The 12,946-nt window shown below is 32.2% G+C and overlaps 2 protein-coding genes across 2 annotated transcripts; one reads left to right on the forward strand and one right to left on the reverse strand.

Moving 5' to 3' along the window:
* Nucleotides 1-1,644: 1,644 nt before the first annotated feature.
* Nucleotides 1,645-5,097, forward strand: LOC123211402 (ADP-ribosylation factor-like protein 5). The gene is made up of 3 exons (XM_044630102.1): nt 1,645-1,802; nt 1,950-2,149; nt 4,487-5,097. Exons 2-3 carry the CDS (start codon nt 1,958-1,960, stop codon nt 4,844-4,846), a joined length of 552 nt encoding a protein of 183 aa, XP_044486037.1. The 5' UTR covers nt 1,645-1,802; nt 1,950-1,957; the 3' UTR covers nt 4,847-5,097.
* A 69-nt stretch (nt 5,098-5,166) lies between these two features.
* On the reverse strand, nt 5,167-8,813 carry LOC123211403 (guanine nucleotide-binding protein subunit gamma 1-like). Its single transcript, XM_044630103.1, has 4 exons — nt 8,198-8,813; nt 5,654-5,706; nt 5,522-5,566; nt 5,167-5,436 (listed from the first exon to the last, which is right to left on the reverse strand). The coding sequence occupies exons 1-4, from the start codon at nt 8,330-8,332 to the stop codon at nt 5,352-5,354; spliced, it is 318 nt and encodes a 105-aa protein (XP_044486038.1). The 5' UTR covers nt 8,333-8,813; the 3' UTR covers nt 5,167-5,351.
* Nucleotides 8,814-12,946: the final 4,133 nt, after the last annotated feature.

Genomic DNA, 12,946 nt, shown 5'->3' on the forward strand with positions numbered 1-12,946 from the left:
ATAGATATGTATTTAATTTCATTTTATATGTGATTTGAGTGATGTTACTATCCAGCAACAATAAAAAAATTCTTCAAAAATCTGAAAAATACGAGTCGATATATCGTAAAACGGTAAAATTTGAAAAAATAGAACTGCAATTCGAATTCTAAAAGTTGAAATACCTCAGAATGGTAATAATCGAAAAATTCTTCGAAAATTTGGAAAATACGAATCAATATATAGTAAAACGGTGAAATTCGAAAAATGAAATTCAAATTCAAATTCTAAAAATTGAAATACCCTAAAATGGCAACAATCGAAAAATTCTTCGAAAATTTGAAAAATACGAATCGATATATAGTAAAACGGTGCAATTCAAAAAAACGAAACTGAAATTCGAATTCTAAAAGTTGAAATACCCTAGAATGACAATAATCAAAAAATTCTTCGAAAATCTGGAAAATACGAGTCAATATATCGTAAAACGGTGAAATTTGAAAAAACAGAACTGAAATTCGAATTCTAAAAATTGAAATACCCTAGAATGGCAACAATCGAAAAATTATTCAGAAATCTGAAAAATACGAGTCTATATATCCTAAAACGATGAAATTCAAAAAAACAGAACTGAAATTCGAATTCTAAAAGTTGAAATACCCTAGAATGGTAACAATCGAAAAATTCTTCAGAAATCTAGAAAATACGAGTCGATATATCGTAAAACGGTGAAATTCGAAAAAATGAAACTAAAATTCGAATTCTAAAAGTTGAAATACTCTAGAATGGCAACAATCGAAAAATTCTTCAGAAATCTGGAAAATACGAGTCAATATATCCTAAAATGGTGAAATTCGAAAAAACGGAACTGAAATTCGAATTCTAAAAGTTGAAATACCCTTGAATGAAAACAATCGAAAAATTCTTCAGAAATCTAGAAAATACGAATCAATATATCATAAAACGGTAAAATTCGAAAAAATCTAAAATTTCATTTATAATGTTCCTATAATGTTTAATATCAAAATGCTCTCCAATTTTAATAACATTTCATTTGACCCCTCAATTATCTATTCCGAAAATTTCATTGAGAAATTTATAATGCTCTTACAATGTTTAATATCAAAATACCCCCAATTTTAATAACATTTCATTTAACTCCTCATAATGAGTGAGGAGGGTTTATATAAATGAGGAAAAGGGTAATTTTAGTATTTTAGAAAAAGTAATGCGCATTTTTGCTTAGGAATAGTGAATTTGAGCATTTTTGCTTGAAAATAGTGACTTTGGGCATTTTTGCTTAGTGGGAGGGTATTTTGGCCATTTTTTATAATTCCCCTAAAAATAATAATTAAACACAAATAAGTTTTTTATTAAAAAATATTATATATATATATATATATATATATATATATATATATATATATATATCTAATTTTAATTATAAATAGATATATATATTTAATATGTATTTTTCAAATTAAGTTTTTGTAATCGAGTTTGAGTAAATTTAATTCCAATTTAATTTTAAACATTTTCTCAGCTAAAATATTAAATGTGAATTATCGTTAAAATTAAAGTAAATAAATAAAAGTTACCCCACTGACACGTAATCCACCAGGGTGGCACGCACGGACGCAAAGGAAATCCACACTCTTTTGAATTTCCACTTTTACGTCGCAAATTATAAATTTATTTTATATAAATAAATTCCCAACGCGAAGAAGCACACGGATCTCCGTCGCAATTCTCTGAATCGTGTTTCGATCTTCTCCAACCTATCACCGCCGTCCGTATCATCGTCTCCAAATCTGTCCGTCCAGGTTCCATCACAACCCTCCGTTTAAATATTTTCATCTGTCAATCATCTCTTCTAGATCCTTCTGCAAGTCGACTTCAGTTCCTCAAGAAAATTATATTTCAGTTATTTAATTTTTGGAATTCAATGTTCAAATAATCTGATTTTTCAGGGGAAATTATGGGAGCGCTAATATCCAAGTTCTGGTTTATGCTTTTTCCGGGAAAGGATTACAAGATCGTGATTGTAGGGTTGGATAATGCCGGGAAAACGACGACGCTTTACAAGTTGCACTTGGGTGAAGTTGTTACCACCCACCCTACTGTTGGAAGCAACGTTGAAGAGCTTGTTTATAAGAACATTCGGTTTGAGGTGCGTTAATTCTCATTAGATTTTGAATTTATTGGGATGAAATGATTTGTTATTGTGTGTATAAATATGTTTTTATGAGCTTTGACGACAAGTTTAGGTTTCAGAAATTTCAGGCTTATTATTCGCGTGTAAATGAATGGAAAGAAGTGAATTTGGTTGATCCTGTTTGCCTGAATTGCATAGGGCTATAGATATTTTAAAGGAAATTCAAAAAAGGTGGATACACGAATGGAAAATTTGAATATGTCTTTTTCAGTAATCTTGTGTTTGAGAACATTCGTTCAGTTCCTTGATTGTTGAAATGATCCCTCAAAGCGAAGTTTGGCTTACTTTAATTCTTCAAACGAGCTGAGATTGTCTGAGGTTCTTTATGCCAAAGATTACTTGTCAATGCTTGTGATTTATGCTGTAGTTTTGGCTGAGGGTAAGCATACCAAGTCTTCATGCCAGTGCCTTTTTTCAAGACAGAGAGCTTCTTTGCTAGGGATTGAATAAATTTAATTGCAATATTGTTCTTGGACAATTATACTTGAAAGTCATTGAAGATAAGGGTAATTTTGGATGCAGATTGATATGGTAGTTAACTGAGGTGTAGGATTAATATCTGACAGGCTAAAATAATCAATACTTTAGACGGCTTTGTAATTTGGACATATTTTGTAGAGATTCCATAAAGGAATTTTGTTTTTCTTCCTGTAGCTACTTCATGCTTCCTTTTGTGCGTTCTTGGCAAATTTTTATTGTTAGACGCGAATCTTATAATGTAATTGAACCAGTGTCAACAATTGTCATAATTTATCCTACCCCATTGATTCTCAGTTTCTTGTCTCCTGTTGCATTGTTTCCCATGTGAGAAGTTTGAAGTTGCCATTATGTGTACCAATTATTTAACAAAGCTGAAAACGTTTATTTGAAGTACCAATTTTTGAAAGTTCTTCCATGTGTGACATTACTATACAAATCTTACCTCACTCAAAAGGTTGGGTTTTTTTTGTTATTGAAAAGAAGAGTTGAATGGTTTGTTTTCTTTTTTGGATACCTAGAAATCCATTGACCTTCCCTTCATGTTCACCAAGTTCTAAATTGAGTGCTACTTTTGGTATCCATTGCCAGTCAGGACACTGGTGCCGCAACTGCGGTTAGTGATTCAATTGCCAAATCCGGAGATTCCGTAGTCAATGGCAGGATCTCTGGCATGACCCAGTCCAAAGGTGAAGGGAACCTTGTTATTGAAATGAATGGTTTTTATCACTGAACCCTTCCCCATGGAGTTTATGCAGTTAACTAGCTTAGGTAATTTAGCCTCAAATGCCTTTGTTCCAGAGGTTGATTTGTTTCACTGAAGGAGAGTATTTGACTCTTCATAATGTATGGCTGCTAACTATGCTGTGCTAGGCCCACCTAAAAACACAATTGTAACTTGTCAGAGATGGCATTATTACTGTTATTTCTAACTTTGTCTCTGTGATTGTAATACATATTGAATGAGTTTGTGTGTTTCCTTCCGCATCCTCTACATAATACATGAATTGCTCATCATATAATAAGAAGTATCACTGGAAATCAATATTGCTATTTGGATTTGGTAAAGGTTTAAATAAGCTGTTGAGGGAGTGTGTATTTTAGTTAAATATGTGACACAGAGAATATGTTTACCAAGATCAAGTGTAGTGTAAGGTATATTTAAACATGCTGTTGACTTAGTGCTAGCTATCCTTGTTTCCTTTGGTTTTATACTTCAAACTCCCCAAAAAAGGTGGGTTGGGGGGAGGAGTTCTAGATGGTTACAAGAACTTTTAGCTGTCAACTGGGGACAGTGTTCAACTGCTGCTTGATTAGTCGAGTCTTGTCTACACAGATGATGATGAGCCAAACACAGGATGGGATTTTATGTATGTCATATCTGCCTCTATAGATAGTGTATCCTCCTCTCAAAATGCAAATACAGATCACCAGTGGGTGATTTGCCAATAATGTGAATCTTTTTTTCAAATGTAATAATCTAGATATTACTTTAATCTGTATTTATAAAAGCAACATTCTTGAATTATGCTTGTAACATTGATTGCATGAACATAAACATTAATAGGCTGATTAACGGATTTAATATGTTAGCAACTCTATGATATTAGGAGGAAAAATCTAAGACATTCAAGTAACACATTTTAGGTTTTGCATACATGGGGGTTTTATTGAAATCAATAAAATTTAATGTGTATAATGCATTTGGCAGAAACTATGTTTGTCTTTCAATCAGGCATAATTATTTTGAAACCTTGTATTTGTTTAAAACTCGATGCTGAAGAATTGCTTATATGCTAATGTTGTTTGTGCCAGGCTTGGGATGTTGGTGGACAGGAGAGACTAAGAACATCATGGGCAACTTACTATCGTGGTACTCATGCTGTAATTGTGGTTATAGACAGCACTGATAGAGCCAGAATTTCCATCATGAAAGATGAACTCTTTAGGCTTCTTGGGCACGATGACTTACAACAATCAGTTGTCCTTATCTTTGCAAATAAACAAGACCTCAAGGATGCCATGACCCCAGCTGAAATCACGGACGCTCTTTCGCTTCACAGCATCAAGAATCATGATTGGCACATTCAAGCATGCAGTGCACTTACCGGAGATGGGTTATATGATGGTCTAGAGTGGATTAGCCAGCGGGTTACGGGAAAATCCCCAAGTTGAAAAGGGGAAGAAATTAATCAAAGAGGAGAAGGTTCATCATTCACATAAGCAGGGGTTCAAGGATAGGCAAGAAGCTTGTTTTTTGTACCATATAACTCTAAGACTGCCTTTCCTGATAACTCTGCAGATCGTTTTCTTGATTTGACATTGAAAATTTGTCACGTTCTACAAAAGAGGAGAATCTTTTTGTAAACTTATTGTATTAGTTACCCTTTGTTCAAAATTTGTATACATTCTCTTCTTCATCGTGATTTGCCTGAAAATATTATCATGCCCAAATAAAGAGATGCTATAAGACAGCTATCTTTTACACAATGAAGTATTACCATGAAAGCATGCCATTGAAGAATGAGATTCTAAAAATTGTAATCCTCTGCACAATGAAGCCTTTGATTAAACATTAATCAATGACAAAGTATAGATTTATAAGAGTAAAATATCATCAGAATCCCCAGGGTATGAGCAAGCACGAATGATTAAAAGGGCATGAAATCGGAAGATAGTTTCACAGAATCCAGCATCTGCAACCTCTCGACTCTTGAGGTCCTTCAAACCACCGATCCCATGATGGATTTGAAGGACCGGTTGTTCTGTCAAGCCAGGATAAACAGCAATGTCAGGAATTGTCAAAGAAACAACAGACAACAAAAGCAACATTCTGAAATCTTATATTACACTGGGAGAAGAGGATCAGGTCTAGCTTTGACGTCACTCAGTGTTCTGGTACAAAAAAATTAAAATTAGCTTGCAGAGTTCTTGAACAACAGTTCAGTTATCCAATAAAAATGATTTTATTAACATACTTACTCCTTGCATGCCATTGAGGCCTTCTCCATTTGGTCAAGTTCTTCCAGCTCTTCCTGCATCATAATGGTGTTTAAAATTGTTATTTCAAAACTGAGCAGTATATCAGTTAATAAGATGACAGAGTTGCTTATGATATGCTAGCATAACTGTATAAGTATAGCAAACATAGAACTTATGTAAGTAGTTACTGAAGACCACATAGAAACAATTCGATATCTCTACACAAATCACTGAGATTTTTGTTCTACCACACATGCCAGATTCCTTATGGCAAGAGCCACAAACAGCTCTTTTCAAAGACAAGAACTTAATCATTTAGTCTGCCTTAAACCTCTAAAACTGTATACAACATAGGAGGTAAAGGAGCTGAAAACTATTCAAGGAGACTATCTATAGCAATTGAATTTTTATCATTGAAAAACACATAATAAAATAGCAGAACAAGAAATGGTAAAACAACAATCAGTGGGAGCCAGAGTTCCACAGACATGGAAAGCAACAATTATTTTAATTAATTTCTGGATTCGATGTCGCTCAAAGAAGTTAAAATGCAACAGATGCCACCAATATGAAAATACAGATTTCCAGTGTTTTCTTGATGTACAGATAAATCCCTTGTTTTTCAGTAGCAATGATATCAAACCTGTTATTAGAAAGAAAAAGGTTTTAGCAGAGCTGCTGTACCCATTCACTTCCAAGGTAACTTCAATAGTCACCCAGTTTCATTTAGAATGAGCTCTGCGAGCAACATGAAGCGGTAGCCTCCTTTTCTCAATGAGGTGACTTGCTCACCTTCCCTGGAAGGAAATTGAGTCACAAGCCTCTAATATTCTTCTCCATGGTATATGGTAACCTAAACCCCCTGCTCTCAGCAGAAGATTCAGTGGAATCCTCGAATGCTCTCAACAATGAAGATATAAAATATGAGGCAGAGGGCAACTGTCTCAAGAAATTCAAGTGTAGGAAGATCTTTTGCTGAACGCCAATACCTACACGAAATTACTGAAGAATCTCTATGGCTAAACACTACTCTAGTTAACAGAACATAGTCTTGTAAAAGATGGGATAACCAATCAATAGAATTAAAAACCTTTCTGGAAAAGAAACGCATGAAATCAGAAAAGAAAGGAGAAGGCATTCATTATCCCAAATTACCCGTTCATAAAGATATAAAATACTGTTCCAGTTTTCGTTTACAACTAGAAAGATGAATGTGGATGACAGTGCACTTCAGGCTAATCTACATGGTGCACAAAAATATCAATATAATGCCGGCACAAAAAACAGTACATAGAAGAGAACAATAATTTCACATGCTGGTGAAGCCCTGTTGAGGCACAGAACTGAAAGTATGCTTCCATGATTCGATATTCCTCAGCAAATGAAGTTACACATTCATGTCCATTGATAGTCCCTTAATAACTTTTCCATTTTTTGAAAACACTAAACCTACAAAAGACAACTTGATGAACATTTCATTTTATTGATCTTATGCAACACTTCGTTCTCTTAATTTCACACCCCGGGAGCCCATACCATTCTCACCCAATTATTAACATAATCACTTATTTTTTACCTCTTTGAAGATAGAATTGTTACCCTTCCCTTGAAATTTCTCTTTGCGGATACCTAGCCTACTGATTTACTTTACTCAATAATTTTCTCAGTATAATGAAACAATATCTTATAAGCTGACCTCAAAATAGAGAAAAGACTTTTCGAAGGAAAAATCCAACCTATTCAATGTTAAGCAGACAGGTTTTATAGTGAAAGACAGTTGGCTTCACTCATGCAAGAATATGATTTTTTCTATTTACAGTTAAAGCAGAAAATCCATGAGAAAAACATCATAATTATTCTTTCTCATCTCTGGCAAGCAGCAGTTACCCCATCTCTGTGGAGACTAATACATGTGAGCTCGTTAAATTCTTTGCTTGATTCTAGGAGATAAAAGGGGTACTTCAATTATCAATTTGGGTGTGTCAAAGAAATCAATTCTAATTGAAATAAGGATTCTGTTGTAAATAAAGCAAAACCAACTGAGCTGCCTCATATTGGGTGAAGAGCAATGAACCATGATGACCTCAGAAATAAGATACTTGCTTTATTGCTCCCTGCATACTACAGAACCAAGCCTTTGAATTTGTATTACCAAACCTAACCAGAAGTATTTTTACATATACTTCAAACAAATTTGTCACAATCAAGAGATTCAAGCTTTAAAATTTCACCTCTGGAAAGATTCAAGTCGCATACATGAAAATTTCCTTAAACTACCTAATGAACAATATGCTACTAAGCGGCACAAGATTACATGAAAAATACCTGCAGTCAAGTTCCATATAAAAATCCCCTATTCTCATGCAAATACATGATAAATAACAATCCATTAAACAAAAATAATCTTAGGAACAAGCTAAACACTACTCAGTTTGCCTAGCTCAGGACTCTTTTTCAATCAATGAAAACCAATAGATAATATTTTATAATCAAAATGAAATCCATCGAGCTTCTTGCTCCATGGAACATTAAAGAAGAACTAACCTCTAAGAATTTAGCTTCTTGCTCGACGCGTTTAAGTTCAGCTTGTAATCTGTGCTTGCCTCGAGCATCACTAGCGGCCAAAGACTGACTTCTCTGAGTTACCACGAAAACAGAATTGGACCTATCCGATTGCATCTCTCAATATATTAATCAAGAAAAAGGAAAGAAAACAAAAACAAACAAAAGCCCTATCTTTATTCAAGGAAAAGGAACAAAAAGCTTGAAAGTATGATGAAACTGATATGTATCAAGAAAAAGAAGGCATGGGAGAAGAAAACAAGGATGACCCAGATGAAATCTTGATGGACCCCATGAAGTAAGAAGTGTGCTGTATTAAAGGAAAAACAAAAAACCTTTTACAAAGAGACGGATCTACACACTATCTATAACTGTATATGTATCTATTCAGCTGTTTTTCCAAAGTACACAGTCACAGACAGACAGAGACAGACAAGCAGAGATACAGAAGGAAGAAAGGTGGGGTTTCATTTTTGGGGCTTTTGAAAGCTAAAAGAAGTACTTTTTTATTCTTTCTTGTTTGGCTGTTTCATCACAGCAGCCTCTCGTTATCTTTGTCTTCCATTTTTTTTTGTCTTCGATTGGCTCCGTGTTCAAGCAACATGTTGTGACCAAATTTGTCATTTACATGCGGATTAACTCAAAGGGCAGATAAAAACTTTTTCACCCAAGAACGCCAGGAATTTGAATCTTTGCAATTATGTGAAGCACTGAATCAACTTTCATCCTCATCTTGGACAGACACAAAATAACAAGAGGGCTACTAAATTTTTTACTATTTTTTTAACTCTATATATATAGCAACTCATTTTAAATCCAAATAAAAATATTATAATAATAATTTATTATTTTAAAATACCCTAATAATATGACTCACACAAAAAAAATATATATATAACAGTAATTTTTTTCTTTTTACTTAGTTTATTAGTAAGAAAAAAAATTTTTGTAATATGAAAAAAATTCTTCAATAGAGAAGATACTTGTAATTGAATAATAAAACCAGTGAGAGAAACTGTTATAAAAGATTCAATTTGGACCCGTGATTTCATATTGGTAGATTGTTTAATATTGTGATTTTCATGTTGTTGTATTGTTTAATATTATTATAATGTTGTATTGATGATTAAAAAATATGAAAATTTAAGTATAGATAAAAAACCAAACAAATAACAGGTTGACATTAACGTCACCGTCTGGTTTTTTATCTAAACCTAAATTTTTGTATTTTTTAATCATCAATACAACATTATAATAACGCTAAACAATACAATAATATGAAATCATAATATCAAACACCTTAACAACATGAAATTACGGGTCCAAATTGAATCCTTTATAATGATTTTTCTCACCAATTTTATTATTCAATCACATATGTTTTCTCTATTGAAGATTTTTTTCATGTTACAGAGATTTTTTCTCTTGTTGGAAGATTGAGAAAAAATAAAAATTACTATTGTGTATTATCTCTTTCTGTATAAGTTACATTAATAAGGATATTTTAAAAAAATATATTATTATTATGATATTTTTATTTAAGATTTATGATGAGTGATATATATATATATATATATATATATAGAGTTAAAATAAAAGTAAAAAATTTAAAACCACATATAAAAATTATGATATCATTATGATAACATAATAGGTAACTTTCTTTTATATAATTAGGTTCAATTTATTAATATATTAATTTATTTAAAATAATACAAATATATAATTAAAAAATTAAGATTTCGATAATGATACGAAGGACCAACCATGAGCAGAGGTGTCTAGTCGATGGCCAGAAGTGTCTGGAAGCAGTGGCGCTACATTGCTTGACACATGGAAGTCCACTATGGAGGGAGGTGGCACGTCGTAGTCTTGTCTTTGGTGCCGTGTGGCGTCTTTTCCGTTTGGGCTGTGATTGTGATGTTTCCTAAGGTGGCTCTCCTCTGTTCCTGTTTCTGTTTCCAACTCTGACCTTGTTTTTTCCCAGTCCAGTTGCCTTCCACACCAGTCCTTGTGAAGACGCGTGGATACCTTCTTGTCATTCTGTTGTCGCCCTGTCATTTTGGGGGCACTTATAGGGCTGCATTCGAGCCGAGTTGAGCTCGGCTCGCAGCCAGCTCGGGCTCGGCTCAGCTTTTTAATAGTCGGTTCGAGTTCGATTCGAGTCGAGCTCGAGCCGAATTCGGTTCGGTTCGAGTTCGGCTCGTTTTCAGTTCAGTTCGACTCGTTTTTATATCAAAACGATACCATTTTGTATATATATAGATCAGAACGACGTCGTTTTGTATAAAAAAATTTTTAAAAAAATATACCGAGCCAGCTCGAGCTCAATTGAGTCGAACTGAGCCCGACTCGTTTCGGGCTCGAACCGAGCCGAGCCGAGTTCGAGCTCGAGCTGGCTCGGCTCGAATCCAGCCCTACTCTGTTATGACCCATTCACTGAAGCGTGTGCTTTTATTTCCAGATTGATTTCCTCGTCGTTAGACCTGGTAAATGGGAAGGTCCGACGGTTGACGGGGGGTGGACAGAGAAAAAGGGGTGGTAGTGCTTTTAAAAGGAAGTTTAAATAAAAAAAATGAGATTTTATATATAATTAATTATGTGTTTAAAATTTTAATTTATTTTATTTAATAATTATAAATTAATTATTAGATTAAGATTTACTTTATTTAGTACAATTAATTTAATGTAAAAGATAATTTGATTCAGATAGAGTTAGTCATTACCAAAAAAATGGATGCAGATTAAAAACAAATTAATTTATATGAATAATAATTTCTAAAATTTATACCTGATTTTACGGGTATAGGTTGATCCGTGAGTTATACAATAATATTAATTTCTTATTATTTCTTATTTATTTATGTTATTTTCACGTGTTCTGTAGTAATTTTCAATCTCTTCAATTATAAAACTATCATGTGAAGAAATGAAAATCTAAATAAAAAAATAAAAATATTTTGAAGAAATTTAATATTAAATATGGAATAATGATTATAAAAAGTATTTAATATTCATATTTTTTAAATTTATTTTTAACATAACAATTTTTTTAATTTTAGGATGAATTTGAGTTTATTTTATATTAAAAAATATAAAATTTATATTTAATATATTATAAATTTAATGTTAGAAAGATAAAATAAAATAAATAAGAAAAAAATTACGAGTGACCCACGAGTCTAGTGGATCACTTGTTCAGATTAATCAATTCCGTACGCCTCCTCATAATCCTTTGCCTCCGCCAGGCACACCGTCACCGGATAACTTCCACCTGACGCGCCTTTGGATATTTGCCCACCGCCTTCCAGTCCATCGAATAACCAAATATTCTGCCACCTAGGGGACTCTTCGGTCGAGCTGTTCTGTAGGGAGTGAAAGTCGGTTTAAAAATAATGCGTCATGGTCGACATTCAACACCTGGCAGTTTCATAGCCTATTGGGTATTTTGAGCTGGATTTTCTTTCACCTCTTAAGTGGGGCAGGATAAAGGTTACTTAATTAATTTATTTTTGTGCTATGAAGATTATTTTATTTAATTTATAAATAATAAAATATTATAATAATTTTTTAATAATAATAATAATATAATAAATAATATAAGTTATAATCTTACAATTAACTTCAAAATTACAAAATAACGTTAAATTTATTATAATTATATCTTTATTAATTTTTTAAAGTAAAAATATTCTTATTTTTTAATTAATATAATAAGTAATGTAAAAAATATTTTATAAAATTATATCTAAAGATATTTAAATAAAATAATATCTTGATATTCTTTTATTACATTTAATTAAATATAATAATTATTTATATTTATCAATTTTTATTAAATTTTATTAAATATAATAATAATTTATACTTATTAATCTTTTAAATAATTTATTTTACAGTATTATTTTATTTTTAAATAAAATATTATCCAAAGTAATCGCATCCTATATCTCTGGTTTTTTTTTTAACAGATTACATAAAATATTTGAGTTGTAAACGTTGGTACTAAAATACGACGATAAGCTAAAAAGTCATCCGATTCAAGATTTGGATAGTTGCAATGTCTTAGAAACGCATAATCTAAATTGTTTCTTTTTTGGGCCCCAAATCCATTAATGGAACATATTTTGTTTGCTATGCTTATCTCCGCATACTGAAGCCAAATGTTAGGCCTAATGTCGGATCACTTTCGAGCTCAGAGTTATTCGAGTTAATGTATGATGTTATTGATGTGTTGTCAACGGAGAAAATAATATCATCGAAGAGTTGAATTTATAATGTTCGGTTTGAGTTCAAAGTTATTCGAATTAATTTATGATGTTATTAAATTGTTGTTATTGAAGTGAATGGTATCATAAAAAAGATGAATATTGTTACTAATTGAATGAAAAGTATCATTACATGATAAATGTGTTGTTTTAAGTTGTATTATTAAGTTATAGTTTTCAATTCAAGATTGATTTGTTTATATTGAGCCAACTTTGATCGCATCCACCCCTAAACTGGGGGTGGCAATTTTCAATTTTTGATAATTTTAGTTTTTTTTTTTTGGAGGAAACCAATTGGAAGAAGTAGGACTGGATTCGAGTTAAACCAAACTCGAATTTGACTTGGTTTACATATAGCTGAGCTCGAACTCGTGAAAGTCAAGCTCAAACTCAATTCGACTTATTTTTCGTTATTAAAATGACGTTATTTTAATACATATTAATAAAAAAGATGTTGTTTTAT

The sequence above is a fragment of the Mangifera indica genome, chromosome 3 (assembly GCF_011075055.1).
Source record: "Mangifera indica cultivar Alphonso chromosome 3, CATAS_Mindica_2.1, whole genome shotgun sequence".
NCBI classification, from domain to species: Eukaryota; Viridiplantae; Streptophyta; class Magnoliopsida; order Sapindales; family Anacardiaceae; genus Mangifera; species Mangifera indica.

Excerpts from the sequence above, each read along its gene's own strand:
- LOC123211402 (XM_044630102.1), top strand. The coding sequence starts at position 1,958 with ATGGGAGCGCTAATATCCAAGTTCTGGTTTATGCTTTTTCCGGGAAAG. Across the intron at positions 2,150-4,486 it reads ATAAGAACATTCGGTTTGAG|GCTTGGGATGTTGGTGGACA; the intron begins GTGCGTTAATTC and ends TGTTTGTGCCAG.
- LOC123211403 (XM_044630103.1), bottom strand. The coding sequence starts at position 8,332 with ATGCAATCGGATAGGTCCAATTCTGTTTTCGTGGTAACTCAGAGAAGT. Across the intron at positions 5,567-5,653 it reads GCCTCAATGGCATGCAAGGA|AACACTGAGTGACGTCAAAG; the intron begins GTAAGTATGTTA and ends TTTTTGTACCAG. Across the intron at positions 5,437-5,521 it reads CCTGATCCTCTTCTCCCAGT|AACAACCGGTCCTTCAAATC; the intron begins GTAATATAAGAT and ends CTGGCTTGACAG.